Source organism: Orycteropus afer, unplaced genomic scaffold (genome assembly GCF_000298275.1).
Source record: "Orycteropus afer afer isolate SDZICR_OR568_19922 unplaced genomic scaffold, OryAfe1.0 scaffold00198, whole genome shotgun sequence".
NCBI lineage: Eukaryota > Metazoa > Chordata > Mammalia > Tubulidentata > Orycteropodidae > Orycteropus > Orycteropus afer.
The window spans coordinates 448,891-471,040 of NW_006921785.1; the positions used below are offsets into that span (position 1 = coordinate 448,891).

At 37.8% G+C, this 22,150-nt stretch overlaps 1 protein-coding gene across 1 annotated transcript in view; it reads right to left on the reverse strand.

The window, feature by feature from the left end:
- Positions 1–450: 450 nt before the first annotated feature.
- Positions 451–22,150, reverse strand: part of FGF12 (fibroblast growth factor 12) — a 389,498-nt gene continuing 367,798 nt past the window's right edge. The window contains exon 5 of the mRNA XM_007948002.2: positions 451–569. Coding sequence (XP_007946193.1) covers positions 451–569 — 119 coding nt within the window. The remainder of the gene's footprint in view (positions 570–22,150) is intronic.

Here is a 22,150-nt window from a genome sequence, read left to right on the forward strand (position 1 = left end):
ACAAAGCCACACATCACAGCATTATCCAGAGTTTAAGCTATTTAGGGTATTACATCAATTGTTAAGTTCAATTCTCCAAAACCCTTTTATTTAACATAATAACTTTATTTCATCTTCGTTATAGTATGTTTTTGTTACAATTAGCTTCAGTGAATAATATACCAGTTTACTTAAAGTGTTTTTGGAATCCTGATTTATTTACTTTTTTCCTCTGGTTTTTCAGTGCTAATTATTGTGCATGTGCATTTCCTACCACACTGCAATAGGCAAGCTTTTGTTCAATTTTCTTATCCTACACAAAGGAAGATTTCAAGTGCGGAATCTTAGCCATTAGGTCCTGCGATGCCATTTTATTTTCCTCTCTTTGGGTGGATTTATTGGATGCGAATGGGTACAGGGGAGGGAAAGAAAGGGAAGGGATGAGAAAGGGGAGAAGGGAAGAGGTCTCAGCTATGTTGAATCTTGATTCACGACTTTGCCTCCATTCATGGTTGGTGTTCCAGAACTTTTCCTCGAGCGCCCTTGTTTTTCTCCAATTTCATGTAGTGATGGCTCTCTGTACATACACACTGAAAAGAAAAATCACAACAATTACTTATTAGGATAGTGAACAATTGATTTGACCTCAATAAATTTCTCAAATGGGATTTGATAACATTCTTCATACTCATCACCTAGCTCTTTCTCTGCTGTGAAAGAATTTTAACTTGATAACATAGTCAGTGGATGCTCGTGGTTCCCTTCCACTTTTATCAGTCACAACCTTTTAAGTCTCCTTGAACTGCTGACATGTGAGTGGTTTCTGTTCTCTTACAGATAAGGCTTGAGTCTTTATAGTCTCCTAATCTATATAACAGGATTTTCTTCCAGAGTTAGAGGAGGCAGTGGATGTATAACATTTAAGTGATAGAAATAGCTATTTTGCTTTTTCAGTTCTTCATCTGAAATCTAGCTAGGTAGGGGAAAAAAATCATTATATACTGGTTCTAATCTTTATCCCATTAGAAGAAATATGACATTGTTGTATCAAATTGAAATATTCATTACCAGTTTTTGGGCATCCTAAGTAAAATGATAATGGGAGGAAGGACAAAGAAAAGGAGGTAAATAAAGCAGTTTCCCCAATTGCTTCAGATTTCCTTCATTTCAAGAAATAGGCATAGCCCATGGCGTCTTAGTTATTCATCAGTAGGGAATGTGATTATGTAACTGTGAGATTCCAGTTCACATCTATATGAACAGTTGCTTTTCTCCTCTATTATTTTGTCTGGCTCTAATGCTCAGGCTGCTGATGTATCATTGCTTAGAAAGAACAGTGTGTTTAATTTATATGTCTTCTTTTAAGATAGACTCTATCAGCACCTTGAATACATTAACACAGCTTCATTATACTGTTGTGAGATTGACAAGTATGACTGTGTAAGAGCATATGAAATATATCACTTAAATATCAGGAGTTATTTTCATCCTTGGTATAGGAACAGTTAAGTACTTCCACCTATAAAATCATCACTACAGTCATTTTATAATATGCACATTTGTTCCCACAATAAATATTTTTTTTCCCCTTGGTGTTAGAGACCTGAGCATGGCTATGATGAAGCAGCTGTCATATGATGGGAATCACCCTGTCTGAATAGGTTTTGTCTCAAACATTTACTAGCTCTGTCAAGTTGACCACATGTTCATAACTGGAAAGTAGTATGTCATGAGGATTAAATGCCAGGCATGTAGTACATTCTGATGTTATAAAAAAAAAAAAAAAAAAGAAGCTGATCTTAGTCATGAGAATTTTGGATAACAAGATCAGAAAGCATAATGATAAACTGTTTTGGCTGAAGGTAATATAAATCTGAAACCAGTCTGACAGAGAACTGATACACAAGTAAGATTCTCCTAGACTAGTTCAGGGATGAAGAGACAGGTTTCCGCCAACACACTCAGTAGTAGAACTTCTTAAACATTAACATACATCTGAATCAGTTAAGGCTACTGGTAGTGCAATGGTTAAGCAATAAGCTAATTAAAAGGTTAGCAGTTTGAACCCACCAACAGCTCAGTGGGGGAAAAGACCTGATGATCTGCTCCTGTAAAGACTGCACACAACACAAAGCCATGGTTGAATTACAGATTCTGATTCAGAAGGTCTGCCACGGGCCTGAGAGTCTGCATTTTTCATAAGCTCACAGGTGATGCTGATGCTGCTGAAACTCCAATTACACTTTGAATAGAACAAAATATATATACAAAATATGCATGTTATGGGTATGTTCATATACAGAATATGAAAGTTATGTATATGTAGGAGCTCTGGTAGCATAGTGGCTAAGGCACTTGACTGCTAACCAGAAGGCTGGCGGTTCAAACCCACCAGCCACTCCTCGGAAGGAAGGTTGGGCAATCTACTTCCGTAGTGATACTGCCTCGGAAACCCAAGGAGGGGTCGCTATGAGTCGGGGCCAACTCGCGGCACATAACAACAACAACAACAACAAAATTATTATAAACTTATATTTGAAAATTAGATTGTAAAATATTTAAATTATTTCCCTGAGTTCCTCCTCCTACATCCCAAAGAACTGAATTTCTTTGGCCTAAGTAGCAGAGCATACAAAGAAAACCAGCTCAGATTGCGTTTATGCAGAAATATTCATATGACTTCAGTAACAAATTCAAAACTCTTTTTTTCTTTTTTTTTAAACAAAAGATGATTCCAGAAGACCTTTACAGAAAATTTTACTGGAGTTTTAAAGTTCCTCTATTCTAATAATTCCTTCCGGTATTTCTATTATGTACAAAGTGTCAAAATATCTTAAAAAAAGCATATTATACATGTTAAATATAGCCATTTATGTATAATTACCAACTTTCATCAGCCAGTTTGTCATACTGTGGTGGCCTGCATGTTGCTGTGATGCTGGAAGCTATGCTACTGGTATTTCAAATTACCAGCAGGGTCAACAATGGAGGACAGGTGTCAGTTGAGCTCCATACTAAGAGTGGGAAGAAGGACAGAGCAGTATCCTTGTGGAAAAGTGGCCACAGAAAATCTTGTGTGTACCAAGTGAACACTGTCTGATATAGCGCCAGAAGATGAGCCCATCAGGATGGAAGGCACTCAAAATCCAATTGAGGAAGAGCTTCCTTCTCAAAGTAGAGTAGACATTAAACTTTTTGGAACCTTCACTTGCTGATGTGGTATGACTTAAATTGAAAAGAAACAGCTGCAACCATCCATTAAGAATCAGAACATTGGACATACAAAGTATGAATCTAGGAAAATTGGAAGTCACCAGAAATGAAATGGGATACATAAAGATCAATATCCTAGGCACTAGTGATCTGAAATGGACTGGTATTGACCATTTTCAATTGGACAACCATATGGTATCCTATGCAAGGAATGACAAGTTGAAGAGGAATGGAATCCCATTCATTGTCAAAAAGTACACTGAAGTACAATCCTGTCAATTATAGTATAATATACATATGCATACAAGGAAGACCAGTTAAGATGACTATTAATTCAATTTATGCACCAGCCACTGAAGCCAAAGATTAAGAAATTGAAGATTTTTACCCACCTCTGCATTTTGAAATCGATCAAACATACAATCCAGATTCACTGATAATTACTGGTGTTTGGAATGTGAAAGGTAGAAACAAAAAATAAGAATTGCTAGTTGCAAAATAAGGCTTTGGTCACAGAAATGATACTGGAGATCGCATGACAGAATTTTGTAAGACCAATGGCATTGTTGTTGTTGTTATGTGCCATTGAGTCAAACCCGACTCATAGCGACCCCTCCTTGGGTTTCTGAGGCAGTATCACTATGGAAGTAGGATTGCACAACCTTCCTTCCGAGGAGTGGCTGGTGGGTTTGAACCGCCAGCCGTCTGGTTAGCAGGCAAGTGTCTTAGCCACTATGCTACCAGACACCAATGGCATATTCCCTGAAAATATCTTTTTTCAGCAAACTAAATGGAGAACATACACATGGACTTTACCAGAGGGAATATACAGGAATTAAACTGACTACATCTGTGGAAAGAGACAATGGAGAAGCTCAATTACCACCAGTCAGAACAAGGCCAGGGGCTGACTGTGGAACCAACCATCAACTGCTCACATGCAAGCTCAAGTTGAAGATGAAGAAAATTAAAACAAGTCCATGAGAACCAAAATATGACCTTAAGTATATTCCACCTAAATTTAGAGACCATCTGAAGAACAGTTTTGATGCACTGAACACCAATGACCAAAGACTAGACTAGCAGTTGAATAACATCAAGGCTATCATACATGAAGAAAGTAAATTTCATTAAAAAGCAAAGAAAGAAAAGACAAAAATGGATGTCAGAACACTCTGAAAGTTGCACCAGAACACAGAGTAGCTAAAATGAATGCAAGGGATGATATAGTAAAGAGCTGAACAGAGGATGTCAAAGAACTTTAAAAAGACACAGTATTATAATGAAATATATAAAGACCAGAAGCTAGACAACCAAAAGGGAAGAACATGCCAGACATTTCTCAAGCTGAAAAAAATGAAGCAAAAACTCAAGTTTCGAGTTCCAATATTGAAGGATTCAACAGGAAAAATAATGAAAGACACAGGAGCATCAAAAGAAGATGGGAGGAATACAGAGTCACTGTACAAAAAAGGGTTGGTTGATGTTCAACCATTTCAGGAGGTAGCATATGATCAAGAAACAATGGTATTGAAGGAGGAAGTCAAGCTGCACTGAAGGAATTGGTGAAAAACAAGGCTCCAGTAATAGACAGAATACCAACAATGTGTTGAGATGTTTCAACAAGTGGATACAATGCCAGAAGTCCTCACTCGTCTATGCCAAGAAATTTGCTATCTGGCCAATCGACTGGAAGAGATCCATATTTGCGCCCATTATAAAGAAAGGTGAAACAGCAAACACAGAATGTGGAAATTATCAAATGATATCATTAATATCACATGGATGTAAAATTTTGCTGAAAATAATTCAAAGGTGATCATAGCAGTATATAGACAGGGAACTGCCAGAAATTGAAGCTGGATTCAGAAGATATGGAATGATGATTATAATTTCTGATATCAGATGGATCTTGGCTGAAAGCAGAGAATACCAGAAAGACGTTTACTTGTTTTGTTGACTATGTAAAGCATTCCTCTGTGTGTATCATAACAAACTATGGACAGCATTAGGAAGAATGGAAATTCCAGAACACTTAATTGTGCTTATGTGGAACCTGTATACAGACCAAGAGGCAGGTGTTCAAAAAAAACAAGAGGATATTGAATACTTTAAAATCAGGAAAGTTATGTGTCAGAGTTGTGTTTTTTCACCATACTTAATCCAATCTGAATGTTGAGTAAATAATCAGAGAAGCTGGACTACATGCAGAAGAATATGGCATCATTTTTGGAGGAAGACTCATTAATAACCTGTGATATGCAGATGACACCACCTTGCTTACTGAAAGTGAAGAGACCTTGAAGCACTTACTGAGGAAAATCACAGATTACACCCTTCAGTATGGATTGCAGCTCAATATAAAGAAAACAAAAATCATCACAACTGGACCAATAAGCAACATTATGATAAATGGGAAAAGATTGTAGTTGTTAAGGATTTCATTTTACTCAGATCCACAATCCATGCCCATGGAAGCAGCAGCAGTCAGGAAATCCAATGACATACTGCATTGGTGAAATCTGCTGCAAAAGATGTTTTTCAAGTGTTAAAAAGCAAATGGTATTTACAATCACCTCATATGCATGCAAAAGCCTGACAATGAATAAGAAAGCCCACAGAAGAACTGATGCATTCGGCTTATGGTTTTGACAAAGAATAATGAATACAGCATGGACTGCCATAAGAATGAACAAATCTGTCTTGGAAGAACTGCAGCAGGAATGCTCCTTAGAAGTGAGGATGGTGAGATGTCAAATCTGGAACTTTGGTCATACTAACACCATTTCCTGGAGGATATCACTTTTGGTAAAGTTGATGGTCAATGAAGAGAGGAAGACCCTCAACAAGATGGATTGACACAGTGGCTGCCCAGTGGGCTCACACATAACAAGTATTGTGAGGATGATGGAAGACTGGGCAGCATTTCATTCTACTGTACATGGGGTCACTTTGAATCTCAACTGATTTGATGGCACCACCACCAACAACAACAAAGTATTGTTTTCTCCAATTCTTACCTTAATTAATTGTGAAAACCCATACAGCCCAAGTCTCTGTTATAGACTCCTAAATCAGTCTGAATAATGTATGAACAAAACAATCTTTTAAAAATAAATAATAGATTAATATCCTCAATTTTCTTATATTTCAACTCGGAAGTACTTGCAGAATTACTATTTTCTAATGTCATCAAGTAATGTATATTTATAATTTTTGTGGCTGCATGGAATTACAATTTCTTATTTTCCTATGTGATAAATTCTACCAAAGACACTCATTTTACCTTTACATCTTTTTGTTTTTCCTCACACATAAAATACTTCAGATGTGACAACATGAAACATTACCATTATAATTACTGCTGCAGATAACTTTTCACTTTTCAAATAACTTTACTCTGCTTGTCCTTACTGGAAAACCAAGTATCATTCTCCAGAAGGGTTTCCAACTGGACAGCTTAATATTTGCAGTTTTCCAAGAACAAAAAACAAAAAACAAACTTACTGCCACTGAGTCAGAATGTAAGCCATAAGCAACATCAAAACCACCATGATGTATACAACAATGACCCAAGTATCGTTCTCCAGAAGGGTTTCTAACTGGACAGCTTAATATTTGCAGTTTTCCAAGAACAAAAAACAAAAAACAAACTTACTGCCACTGAGTCAGAATGTAAGCCATAAGCAACATCAAAACCACCATGATGTATACAACAACGACCCCTCCTTGCAGTTCTGAAGTGGTATCACTACGGAAGTAGATGGCCCAATCTTCCTTCTGAGGAGTGGCTGGTGGGTTTGAACCTCCAGCCTTCTGGTTAGCAGTCAAATGCCTTAGGTACTACCAAAAAGGGGTATCATATCAAGATGTGCAACTTGCTCTTTTCCTGGGATAACTAATTCACTAACTTCCAGGTACTTTTCATTAAATGGAGTAATAAAATTTAGAGTTTAGAAAACTGGGGTTTTCCAGTTCACTGAAAACAACTGTCCTTATTCCCCAATAAATCAAAAAGGTATTTGAATTGCTGTATTCCAGCATGCAGCGTAAACAATATATTTAGAGAAAGCAAGCTAAGGTCATTCTATGAATTGCATGGAAATAAAAAGAGAGAGACTGCAAAATCTTTATCAAATCCATGGATTAATTTTTACTTTTGAGCTTTAAATTTCATTGTTATCTACAAACTTCACCACGTCAGTGATATTGTCTAATTTAAGAAGCTGACAAATCAAGGAGTATGCTTTTCAATCAAATTTAGAATTGAAACATAATTAAAAGATCATGAACAAGTTAGAAAGTACAAAACATTGCTCTTTCAGTATTATCTCTAGTTCTGATAGTTGTGTTAACATTCCATGACTGTTATTGTTGTTGTTGGGTACTGTTGAGTCAGCTCTGACTCATAATGACCCTATGCACAACAGAATGAAACACTGCCCTGTCCTGTGCCAGCCTCACAATTCTTGTTATGCTTGAGCCCATCACTGTAACCACTGTGTCATCCATCTCATTGAGGGTCTTCCCCTTCTTCACTGACCCTCTTCTTTACCAAGCATGATATCCCTCTCCAGGGAATGCTCCCTTCTAAGAACATGACCAAAGTAGGTGAGACAAAGTCTAGCCATTTTCGCTTCCAAGGGGCACTCTGGCTGCACTTCTTCTAGGATAGATTTATCCTTTCTTCTGGTAGTCCATGGTTTTTTAAGTATTCTTCACCAACACCATAATTCAAAAGCATCAACTCTTCTTTGGTCTTCCTTATTCACTGTCCAGCTTTCATATGCATCTGAGACGACTGAAAATACCATGGCTTGGGTTAGGTGTACCTTAGTCTTCAAAGTGACTTCTTTGCTCTTTTACCTGTAAAAGAGGTCTTTTGCAGCAAATTTGCCCAGTCCAATATGACATCTTATTTCCTGACTGCTGCTTCTATGGGTGTTGACTATGGATCCAAGTAAAATGAAATCCCTGACAACTTCAATCTTTTCTCCATTTATCTTGTTGCTGCGTATGGATCCAGTTGTGAGGAATTTCATTTTCTTTATGTTGAGGATTCTAAATAAACACAATAAAATGATGGAACAAAATACCAAAGATGGAAGGCATACATATTCCTAAAGTGTGTTATAAATCCAAAATGAAGCCAAAACCACCATGATGTATACAACAACCCAATAATAATACTATAAATAAATCTTCTATTTCAGAGTTATCAAAGTCAGTGTCAATTCATTAACTCTTTTGACCTTGTGAACAAAGATGGCCAGGAATTATTATCTCCATTTGAAAAATATAAAACCACTTAAGGGATTTCCCTAAAGTCAAATAAATGGTTAGAAATGCAGAGGGAGGATGAGACTGTAGGGTTCAAAGTCCTAGTCAAGGGTTCTTAATACAAGGAAGGAAGAAAAAAAAAAAAAAAAACCCACAAACCAAACTCACTGCTGTTGAGTTGGAGCCAACGCAAAGTGAACCCTCCTTGGGTTTCTGAGGCGGTATCACTACAGAAGTACATTGCCGAACCTTCCTTCCAAGGAGCGGCTGGTGGGTTTGAACCGCCAACCTTCTGATGAGTAGTCAAATGCCTTAGGCACTACACCACAAGCAGAAACGCACATAAACATGGAACTAATGATAGCCTTATACCAGACAGTGTTTAAATTGTTGTATCTATATGTTACTCAATGTTTGAGTTTGCCTTGCCTGTATTAAATATTCCTAGGAGCTCTGGTAGCATAGTGCCTAAGGCACTTGACTGCTAACCAGAAGGCTGGCAGTTCAAACCCACCAGCCACTCCTCAGAAGGAAGGCTGGGCAATCCTACTTCTATAGTGATACCACCTCAGAAACCCAAGGAGGGGTCGCTATGAGTCAGGGCTGACTCAACTCGACAGCACATAACAACAACAACGACATACAGATACATTAATGAAAAAAATGGTTAGAATGTAAGCCATAAGCAACATTAAATTATTAAAACTGTAAGTGTCCCATTTGTAGGGAGGAGCCAATACTCCCCAACAATCCAAAACATCAGTTTTAGGCTTGTACTAAAGAATAGGGATTTGGGATAGAAGTAAGGGTGTGTAAGTCTGGACAGAAGACAGAAGAAACTGATGAGGATATCCCAAAAATGCACTGTCCAATGTAACAGCCACTTATTCACATGTGACCACTGAGTACCTAAGTTTGGCTAGTCCTCCTTGAGATTTGCTGCAAGTGTAAAATACATACAAAATGTCAAAGACTTAGTACAAAAATAGAGAATGGAATATCTCCCCGAGGATGTTTTATATTGGTTACATATTTAAATGATAATAGTTTAGGCATATTGGCGTAAATAAAAAAGGCATTGCCGTTGAGTACATTCTGCCTCATAGCGACCCCATGTGACAGAGAAGAACAGCTATATAGGTTTTTTTGACTATAATATTTGTAAAAATGGTTAGTCTTCTCTTCTGCAGGGGCACTGGGTGGGTTTGAACTGCCAAACCTTTAGGTTAGTAGTCAAGCATGAAACATTTATGCCACGCAGAAACCTACTGCAGTTAAATACGTTATTCAAATTTATTTCACATTTGTTTATTTTTTAAAATGCAATTACTAGAAAATTTCAAGTTACATGCAAAGCTCATGTTACATTTCTATTAAACATGATGCCTTAGAAGTTTGCTATTCTCTAGAAGAGAAGTGTTTTGATTAAAGCTAAAGCTATAAAATCTCTATGTTGGGAAGGGTAGTTAAAAGAACTTCCTGACTTGAGTAGAGAGAGGATCCCTCCAATCGTAGGCTTCAGAGATGCAGAATATCTTAGTTTCCTTTGACAGGAGAAACAGGTTCATGAAGCAACTTGACTTAACTAACACTGAATTACTTTTATTCTATTAATGACTTTTCCTTTCCTTTTCTCTCCTCAAATTTCAATATTTCTTTGGCTAACTAACAGTCAAAACATCTATTTGCTCTCACATTCATGTGTTCACTTATTCCATAAGCTGGCACGTATTTACTTTGTGCCAGGCATTCTGCTAGGTTCTGTGGTAAATGCAAGAAACGAGCTTGATGCCTGTTCTCAAAGAGATAGAGGCTAAATGAGAGCAGACATGTACACAAATAGTAGAGAGTGCCACAGTACAGAGCTGAATGGAAATTAGTACAAATTTAACAGTCACCTCATGTTGATTCAGTTTTGAAGAACATAGAGGATTTTTTTTTTAAAAATTGATGATAGATGTGAGAGCAAACAAAGATGAAGAAATGAAATGTAGGATGTATATGAAAAATTTAACTCACTACCCTTGAGTTGATTCGGACTCATAGTGATCTCTATTGGGTTTCCAGAGCTGTAAATCTTTATGAATGCAGACTGCCCCATCTTTCTTCTGCAAAGAAGCTGGTGGGTTTGAACCAAAGTTTTTTACTTTTCTAGATTTATAGTAGATTGAAGTAGAGGAATTTAGCCTAGCTTTCTGAGTAAAAATGATGTAGAATTGCTGAGAGTACCTTACCTTCCTCATCTCCAGACACAAGAGTAAGTACAAACAGTCCCTGGGTTACTAATGAGATCTGTTCCTAACTGGGTTTTAAGTCAAATTTGTAGGTAAACTGGAACAAGTAGCTTTGGTTCTTATTTAGCCTTACTTTAGTGCAAGAAAAAGGAGCTCTGGTAGTGTAGTGCCTAAGTCATTTGACTGCTAACCAGAAGGTTGGTGGTTCAAACCCACCAGCAGCTCCATGGGAGGACGATGAGGCAATGTATTTCCATAAAGATTTCTGCTTTAGAAACCCAATGGGGGTTGCTATGAGTCTGAATCAACTTGATGGCGGTGGTTTTTTGTTTTGGTTTGGCGCAAGATAATACTCCATGCCTTTTCAATGATTTAAAAGCTGCACGTGCAACAAGTGAAAGTAAATATGTTAAAGAATTTGTTGCAAGTAGGGGTTGGCTTCATTGTTTCAGAGAAGGCATATTTACATAACATTAAAGGAAATATATGAGTTGTCTAGGACTTGCTGTGCAGGTTTCCAACAACATAACCCAAACCATGTACTATGTTAAGATGCTCCATTAGCTAGGAATCCCGAGTTTCACCCTTAAAGTGAGCATAACCTGTTTGTGTGGTGGACACAAGCTACCTTGTGAGTTGGCATAATGAAGGTTGCCATTTTCACAGCTGCCTGAGAATGCACTGTAGAGAGCCCTGCTTTCTCTGGTATCACAAACAAAATGCTACTCTTGCTCATAACAAGGCCATAAGCCACCAACTTTGTGACAATATAGAAAATTTGCTTGCTTCATTTTTTTGCTGTATTTTTAAATGACTTTTTTTTTTTCTTAGAAAGGAGAGAGACCAAATAAATATCACTAGGCTTTGAAACCTCATCAAAACTCTAAAAATACATCTCACCTTTGGAGGATTAGGTGCAGGTTTTGTCAGGACAGGTTTTCCATTTCTATTATATGATTTTCAATGGTGCCTCTGCTACAAATGCAGATAGCAGAATATGCATGTTTTCCCTGCCATTATGACAGCGCAGACTCCCTATTTGTAACTTTTAGCATTCAACACTCTTTTATTTTAGTTATCATAAATTTCTTCTTGAAAACTTAGACTAAAATAACATCTTTCCTAAATGTATGAAAAAAATAAAATCTCAGAGCTTGCCATGTTGTTGTTGTTGTTATTTGCCATCGAGTCGTAGCGACCCCTCCTTGGGTTTCCAAGGCAGTATCACTATGGAAGTAGGAATGCCCAACCTTCCTTCCGAGGAGTGGCTGGTGGGTTTGAACAGCCAGCCTTCTGGTTAGCAGTCAAGTGCCTTAGGCACTATGCTACCAGAGCTCCCCTTAAACTCAGTACTCTCATGTTTAAAATAGAGATGATAAATCTTAACCTGCACACCCCCAGGGTTTTTCTTTTTTTTCCTCTTTTTTTTGGGAGGACATTCTAGTTAGGGAAGCACGTTGCAAATAATAATATGCCATGCAAATAGAATATAAACTAGTATTAACAAAAAAAAAAAAAAAAAAACCTCACTGCTGTCTAATAGATTTGATTCATACAGACTCCTCCCTGGGTTTCCGAGGTGGTATCTCTACAGAAGTAGATTGCCCAGTCTTCCTTCCGAGGAGGGGCTGGTGGGTTTGAACTGCCAGCCTTCTGGTTAGCCATGAAAGGATTTAGGCACTAAGCCACCATAGCTCCCATAAAGTAGTATTAAAAAAAAAATACTCACTGTCATCTAGTTGGATCTGACTCATAGCGATCCCTCCTTGGGTTTCCGAGGAGGTATCACTACGGAAGTAGATTGCCCAACCTTCCTTCCGAGGAGTGGCTGGTGGGTTTGAACCACCAGCCTTCTGGTTAGCAGTCAAATGCCTTAAGCACTATGCCACCAGAACTCCTATAAAGTAGTATAGCTGTTACTAATTATTACTTATAGAGTGCTGCTGGATTCTTGACAGATCATGTAAACATTGAAAGTTGGGGTAGGTAGGGGGAAGACTAGGTGCACATTTCTTGAGTGTCAATATTACTCTGTAATGGAGAGTTGGACAACCTGTGTGGATGGCAACTACGGTTGTCGCTAACAAATTCTGTTTTCCAAATGAAGCCAATATAACTTCCGTTTCTGATAAAACTAATAACTGACACTCTCTAAAGAGTCCTCATCCTCTATCCATTTCCATCAAAGAAGGAAATATGACTAATGTTTATTACTCCAATTTAATCACATTTTCCTTGGCCCTGTATAATTTCCAAGAAGTGGAAAGGTTAAATTGCTCTGTTAGTTAATGTTCCATTAAAGATGTTTAATTGTATTAATAGCAGATCATGGAAGGGTGAGGCATATTAACATGAAGCCATTTCACACCTTAATTAATGTCACATGGAATCCCTTTGGAACTGCAGGATGATTTTATGTGCTGTTTTGAAAGCAATCTATTGCCAAAAGAAAGCACCCAGTACGTTATAAATATTTATTCTAAAGGGTTAAGAGACCTTGTGAACAAAAACAGATCTATACCTTCATTTAGAAAGAGAGCTGGAGCAATACTTTAATGTATGAGAGAGAAAAATGGAAGAAGAATGTGTAGGATAAAAGTATGAGGGGGTTATTAAAGACTAAATTCAGAAGCCAGAAAAAGCCAATCTGAATGAGTTACAATGGTTGGAGGAGGAAGGTATCACAGGCTGGCAGAAATTCAAAACTCAAAAAAGGGTGGGAGGGCAGGCGGGAAGGAGGAGGGAGAGAGTGTTGAAGCTATGATCATTTCTGAAACTAGAGCAACCAGGGGCACCAGAGGTACTTTTTGCCTTCATCTTGCTTTTAGTATTGTTGGTGCCAAAAAAGGATTGTGGAAAACAAACCATTTCTTTCCAATTTCTGAAATAAAAATATCAAAACCAATTTGCTATTAGTGTCCTCCCAGCTGGAACTGTATTGCATCATCACTCCCTATTTGTTCTGTCTGTTGTTGTCTCACTACCTAGTTATTATTTTCCCTACAAATTCAACTTTTGTTGCTTTTAATCCCTCACTCAATGCCACATCTCATAGCATTTCACCAACACATAATATCCTTGTGTTAAATGAAAATGAATAATGGCACTTTGCATTGACTTGACAGATTTCTCTTGATAAATTCAACTTTCTTACAATCTCATCTTCACACTATTCCTATGAAAGTGATAGAATTTGTAATTGATTTCACCTTCAGAAATGACTGAGGTTGAAGAAGGTGAATTACTGTCTCAAAATTTCTTTGCAAATCATTCGCAAACCTTCGATCAGAAGAATTAGACATTTCTTTATCCCTGATTAATTGATTTCTATTAAGTTACTCTTTCACAGAGATCAACTTAGTAAAATATGTGGATTATCTCTATTGACTTCATATAGTAATGTAACCCAGTATGAAAACATACATCTTGATGGTACTGAGAAATGTTAAAATGTAGTATACTTAACATATTCCATCCCACAGGGTTAGAGAGACAGTTTATTCGACACTTACTGCTCATTTACCAACTATTTCATAATCTGACAGCTTGCATTTATGACAGTAGTAAAAAATCTACCATCTGATGGTTTTCTGCATTAACAACGTAAGTCTGGCAGTAACAAATGCCAAGGTGTGAGGCTAGATGTGATGATTAAGGTTATGTGTCAACTTGGCTGGACCATGATTCTCAGTGGTTTGGGAGTTATGTAATGAGGTAGCTATCCTCCATTTTTTGCATAATGCTGATTTCTGCATCATGATCTGGTCTTTGCGACCTAACCATGTTGATAAGTAAGAAGTGAGCATATATTAAATTAGGTTTAGTACAATACATTTATTTTAATTTGAATAAATCTAAATTATTGCCCATGGCCAGATTTGATGAAAATGAAGCTAGAAACACCAACTTGAGTCTATTCACTGAATTTCAAACCTGGTTGCTTTGAATCATTTGGACAGTTTTTTAAACCTGTAGATCCCCAGGTGATACCCACTTAATAAATCAGGACACTTAAGAGATTTTATCAGAGAATTTGTGGTTTTTTAAAACACTCCAGATGGTTCTGATACTGATGTTTGGGAAACACTGATTTACATTATTAAGATGGGACTTAAATCAAGTTTTATTAGCTTATCCATCTAACAGGGAAAATGGATAACTTGTAACTGTTTTACAGATGTGTGTTTATGTCCTGTTTCCCCAGATAGAAAACACATGAATGGAAATGAGTAAATGTGAACTATTTCCTTTATATTTCTGTAGTGATGATTTTCAATTGGTTATTTACTAATCTTATTTTGAAAATATCTTTCTTTCTCCAGAACTAAATCCATGAATCTTAAATCGTTGAAAACTGCACACAGTCTTTTTAGGGAGAAGGAAGTAGATTCTCCACCACCTGCAGAAGCTGAGTAATGAGCTTCTTGAAGGAGGAGGGAGGACAAAAGGAAGGGATTGGGATCATGTTCTTTGTCAAAGGGTATTTAGCTGCTGTATTTGATGCTAAATGGTGGTGGTGGGAAGTCACCACCAAGATAATTTAAATCTGAGGGAATTACTTATCTGTGGTGTGAACAATGCTCTGAAAGGGCAAAACTGGAAATCATGAAGCCTGCACTGTGTCTTAAATTCCAGGGGAGGGGACCCATGCAAGAAGAGGCTGGTATGCAGTGTACACAGTAGTGGGTTTAAATACCATGTCCATCCATCTGTCTGAATAAGTCTTCCTGCAACCCTTCATTAACACCTCCAATGTTCTAAACACAGGATGGAGGGTAAAGAAGTGAAAGATAATAATTATCTTGTAATCAATGAAAGGCTTAATGATCTTCTAACTGGCAGAGTTTAATCTGGGGAATCCTGACATTGAAAATGATCATCACCAGCAGAACTGGGAAAAAGACAGAACAATCAAACAAAAAACAATGACAGGAAATTTACTTTGGCTTTTTCTCCAAAAGAGGACAACTCCCTCCACAAAGAGAGGCACCATTTTCTGTCTTCACTACTGAATTCTGTTGGGGTGGAAATAGTAATAGTGATGGACTTAATCAGCAGCCACTTGTGATGGAGTTAACTACCACTTACATACAGTGACTCCATGTATATTAGAGTACAACAGTGCCCCATAAGATTTTCAATGGCTGATTTTTTGGAAACAGATAGCCAGAATTTTCTTCTGAAGTACCTCTGAGTGGGTTCAAACCTCCAACCTTTCAGTTAGCAGCCAAGGTGGCTAACTGTATGCACCACCACACAGTGGTGGGCTTGCAGTTTTAAAAAAGATCCTTTAGAAAAAGTATTGACAACTCTTTTGATTAGTTAACCTCTTACAGAGCTATAATTTTCTACCTCTTTTCTGAAACTATGTTCCTGTTTTACTCTTTATATATAGCAACCTTTCCTTGGGTTTCCAAGGTGGTATCTCTATGGAAATAGATGACCAACCTTCCTTCTGAGGAGTGGCTGGTGGGTTTGAACAGCCAGTCTTCTGGATAATAGTCAAATGCCTTAGGCACTACACCACCAGAGCTCCTACAGGAAACATATTCTCAAAAATTTTCTTTAAAGGCATGAGTTATAGTTAGAATATCTTTCATCCTAGTCTATTTACCCCCCCTCAAAATCACAAATTATATGTTTTTGAAATAATTCAAATTTTTCTTCATTTACGCAGTACTTCAATAATGGAAATGTGTCTAGAATGTTTTTATATATAAATCCTACTTAAAAAAAAAATTAAACTCACTGCCATCGAGTCTGATCCGACTCATAGCAACCCCTCCTTGGGTTTCTGAGGTGGTATCACTACAGAAGTAGATGGCCCAGTCTTCTTTCTGAGGAGTGGCTGAAGGGTTTGAATTGCCAGCCTTCTAGTTAGCAGTCAAGTGCCTTAGACACTATGCCACCAGAGCTCCCATATAAATCCTATGTAGGTTCCATAGTGGAACACAGTTTTACACTCAAGTGCTTATAAAGACAAACACAGAATGTCAATACCACAAAGAACTTCAGGAATCATCTGGTTCAATGTCTTGTTTCACAGAAGAGGAAATGGAAACTCTTTAGACTCAATCAGAAAAGAAATTGTGTTCTTTTTTTAATGTTGAGAATTATATTGTCTTTACTCAGAAATGCTGTATTCTTAATTCTTTCTTGTTTAATTTAAACATAGCATGCCCATAGCAGATCATTCTAAACCTCAGACAACATGCATTTCCCAAATCATATCACTTACATATTACATGTGCTTTAGCTGTATATTATGGAACTAGTTCACACTCAATTTCAATCAGGGTATAACATTCCTTTATTTTTTTACTGAGTTTGTACATGGCAATCCCCTATGTGTCCTGTTTAATCTACTATAGTATACATTTACTAAGTCATATCATGTATGCCTGTCTCAGTTTTACATAATTCAGGACTATTTACCACTCAAGTTGTTTCATAATCTAACATTTCTGCTTTACAATCATTGTCTTTTCTGAATATTTTCATATCTGTAAGTTTATCTCAGACTGAAGGGCAGTGTAGGGGTTAAGTAGCTCTGGTGGCACAGTGGATAAGGCATTTGGCTGCTTACCAGAAGGCTAGAGGTTCAAACCCACCAGCTGTTCCATGGAAGAAAGATGGGGCAATCTACTTCCATAAAGATTTACAGCCTCAGAAAACCAATGGGGATTGCTATGAGTCGGAATCAACTCGATAGCAGTGAGGTGTTTTTGTTTGTTTGTTTCTTTGTTTATTTGTAGTGTAGGGGTTAGGTGCATAACAAACTTAAACTCACTGCCATTGAGTTGAATCCAACTCATAGCAATCCCCATTGGTTTTCTGAGGCTGTAAATCTTTATGGAAGTAGATTGCCCCATCTTTCTTCCCTGGAACAGCCAGTGGGTTTGAACCTCTAGCCTCCTGGTTAGCAGCCAAATGTCTTATCCACTACACTGATATTAAGCTTCCTGGATTACAGTCACAGTTTTGCACTTATCTAGCACTGTGATCTTGGACAGGTTACTTGAATACTTTAAACATTAACTTCCTGGTCTATAAAATAACTATGGTAACACAGGACTGTTGTAAGGTTTAACTGACAATATGTATGCAAAGTGATTGACAACTGGTAAGTTGGTAAACTGTATACTGAATTAGCAAGATTAGTTATAGGAGCTCTGATGGCATAGTGCCTGAGGCACTTGACTGCTAACCAGAAGGCTGGTGGTTCAAACCCACCAGCCACTCCTCAGAAGGAAGATTGGGCGATCTACTTCCATAGTGATACTGCCTCAGAAACCCAAGGAGGGGTCACTATGAGTCGGATCCAACTCGATGGCAGTGCGTTTTTAGTGCATGGTAATAATATTGGTTGTTGTTAGGTGGCTTGGAGCTGGTGCCAACTCACAGTGATCCTATATATAACAGAATGAAACACTGCCTGGTCCTATGCCACCCTCACAATCGTTGCTATGTTTGTGCCCATGGTTACAGACACTGTATTTATTCATCTCATGGAGGGTCTTCCTCTTTTTTGCTAGCCTTCTACTTTACCAAGCATGATGTCATTCTTCAGGGACTGGTCCCTCTGGATAGAAATTGAGTGAAATTAAAAGACTCAATAATTGAGATGTGCTTGGAAAAGTACTGTACAATGTAAACACTTATAAAACTATAGCAAATACTGTTTAGAAAACAATACCTCTATAACACATAGGGAAGGAACTCCAGTGGCACAGAGGCTAAAACATTTGGCTGCTATTCAAAAGGTCTGTGGTCTGAACCTAACTGTTATTCTGCAGGAGAAAGATTCATCCCAGTTGTCCCAAATACTCATTTGCCTGTTCTCCCTAAATAATTAAACATTTATTTGGTATGAAGGTCTCTGGATGGTGCAAACAATTAAGCACTTGGTTACTGATCAAAAGGTTGGTGGGTTGAATCCACTCAGCAGCAACATGAGTGAAAAGCCTGGTGATCTACTTCCTTAAGATTATAACCAATGAAAGCCCTACAGAGGACAGTTCTACACTGACATGTAAGGGTCTGAGAGGATTTTAAATCAACTCCAGGGCAGTGGATTTGGTTTGGTTTATTTGTTATGTAAAACAAACAAAAGGAGCTCCAATGGCACAGTGGTTAAGACATTTGGCTGCTAACCCAAAGGCTGGCAGTTTGAACCTGCCAATTGCTCCACAGGAGAAGGATGAAGCAGTCTGCTTCTGTAAAGATTTACAGCCACAGAAACCCTGTGAGGGTTGCTATAAGTTGGAATTGACTCCATCACAGTGGATTTTTTTTTTAAACAAACAAACAAAAAAAACAGGGCGTGTTGATTCTAAATTAAGGGAATCCCACGTGTACTCTACATAGCTGTGCTCCACTGGGTTTTTAACACCTGTGACCTTTCAGAAGTAGTTTCAGAAGTAGGTCTTTCTTTCAAGATGCCTGTGGGTGGACTCAAACTACCAACCTTGAGGTTGAAAGAAAAACCAAACTCACTGCCATCAAGTTGGTTCCGATTCATAGCGGCCTCTCCTTGGGTTTAGGTTTCCAAGGTGGTATCGCTATGGAAGTAGATGGCCCAGTCTTCCTTCCAAGGAGGGGCTGGTGGGTTTGAACCATCAGCCTTCTGGTTAGCAGTCAAATATCGGTGATTACTAGTCAATAATTTAAAACATTTGTGCCACCCAGGCAGTCTAATTAAAGGAGCTCTGGCAATGTAGTGGTGAAGGGATTTGACTGCTAATCAAAAGGTCAGTGGTTCGAACCCAACAGCTACTCTGGAAGAAAGATGAGGCAGTCTGTTTCTGTAAAGATTTACAGCCTTGGAAACCTAAATGGGGGTTGCTATGAGTCAGAATTGACTCAATGGCAGTGAGGTGTTTTTTTTTTTTTTTTTTGAGGCTGCCTATTTGGCATGTAGCCATCCTGGAAAAAAGAGTACATTTCCTATTCCTCCCATCCCCTAAGTCTGTCCACATGACTTGGTTGTGGGCAATGATGTATAAATAAATTACCATATGGCAGCTATCAGACACCAATTTGAAGAGAAAACTGTCACAGGATTTTGCTTCCATGTTCCTTATTCTTTCCTCTTCACTGTGACATAAATAGGGATGCTGGCATGGACCTCAGGGGTAGGGAGACATCCAAAGCTACATGTATGGTTGTGCAGGTTGTACAGTGTACAGTTGTACAAGGGTCATGGCAGCACACTAGAGAGAAGTTCTCGAAGCTGAATGTAGCCACACTCCCTAACAAGTGGGAAGCCACAGTATCAGGATGGACAGCAGGTCCCCAGACTTGCTGTGAGAGAGTAAAATCTTGAATGATTAAACTTCTTTTAAATGTGGTTTTGTGTTACACACAGCCCAACCTAATTCTAACTTATATGGCTAGGGATATAGTTTTCGTAGTCTGTATTTTTACTGAAATATAGAAATAACTATAAAATTAAAGCAATTCTGGTGCTACAAACATGGTCATTGTATATATTTCTCTTGCAAGTGTGTATATTGTCATCAAGAGTAAGGGAAACTGACTGATTAAAGTGCAGATAGAAGTTATGATTATAAAGATTGTTGTTGTTAGGTGCTGTCAAGTCATAGCGACCCTATGTGCAACACAATGAAACACTGTCTGGTCCTATCCTGTCCTCACAATACTTACTATGCTTGAGCCATTTTGTTGAAGGTCTTTCTCTTTTTGGCTGACCTCCTACTTTTACAAGCATGATATTCTTCTCCAGGGACTAGTCCATCCAGATAACATGTCTGAAATACATGAGACAATCTCACTGTCCTGCTTCAAGTAAGCATTCTGGCTGCACTTCTTCCAAAACAGATTTATACATTCTTCTGGCAGTCCATGGTATATTCAATATTCTTCATGAACACTGGAATTCAAATGCATCAACTCTTCTTTAGCCTTTCTTATTCACTGTCTAGTTTTCGCAGGCAAATGAGGTGATTGAAAATGGTCAGGTGCACATCTTTGCTTTTTAACACTCTAAAGAGATCTTTTGCAGCAGATTTGCTCAATGCAATAAGTTGATACCTTGACTGTGGCTTCCATGGGCAATGATTGTGAATCCAAGTACAATGAAATTCTTGACAATTTCAATCTTTTTTTTCATTTATCATGATGTTGTTATTTGATCCAGTTGTGAGGATTTTTGTTGTCTTTATGTTGAGGTGTGATTCATATTGAAGGCTGTAATCTTTAATCTTTATCAAAGTGCTTCAAGTCCTCCTCACACTCAGCAAGCAAGGCTGTGTCATTTGCTTATCATAGGTTGTTGAGTCTTTCCTCCAATGCTGATGACACGTTCTTCTTCATGTAGTCCAGGTTCTTGAATTATTTGTTCAGCATACAGATTAAATAATTATTATGAAAGGATACAACCCTAACACATACCTTTCCTGATTTTAAACCACACAGCTTTCTTTTAGTGGAAGTGATAGCTGTATCCCTTTGTTCTGTTCAAATGACAGCCTGTTGGTCTATGTATAGGTTCCCCGTGAGCACAATTCAGTGTTCTGGAATTTCCATGCTTTGCAATGTTATCCATAAGTTGTTATGACCTACACAGTAGAATGCCTTTGCATAGTCAATAAAACACAGGTAAACATCTTTCTGGTATTCTTTGCTTTCAGCCAAGATCCATCTGACATCAGCAGTGATATCCTTTGTTTCATGTCCTCTTCTGAATCTGGGTTGAATTTCTGACAATTTTCTGTTTATGTACTGCTGCAAATGTCTTTGAATTATCTTCAAATTTTCACTTGATGTTATATTAATGATATTGTTTGATAATTTTCTCATTTTTTTGTATCAATTTTCATTGAAATGGGCACTGATATGGGTCTCTTCCACTTGGTTGGCCAGGTAGCTGTCTTCCAAATTTCTTGGCATAGATGAGTAAGCACTTCCAGTGTTGTATTCGTTTGTTGAAACATCTCAATTGGTATTCTGTCAATTCCTGGAGCCTTGTTTTTCTCCAATTCCTTCAGTGCACCTTGGACTTCTTCCTTCAATATTATCATTTCTTGATCACATGCTACCTCTTAAAACGGTTGAATGTCGACCAATTCTTTTCAGTACAGTCATTCTGTATTCCTTCCAACCTGTTTTGATGCTTTCTATGTTGTTCAGTATTTTACCCATAGAATTCTTCAATATTTCAACTCAAGATTTGAATTTTGTCTTCAATTCTCTCAGCTTGAGAAATGCTGATTATAAGGGTGGGCAATAGGTATTTCTCTCTCTTAAAAATGTGTATAAAATGCATTCTAAATTATCTCAAAACTGTTAATGAGGATGTATTACTTTTATGACAAAAAACTAAATCTACTTTGTTGTTGTTGTTATGTGCCGTCGAGTCAAAACCGACTCATAGCGACCCCTCCTTGGGTTTCCGAGGCAGTATCACTACGGAAGTAGGATTG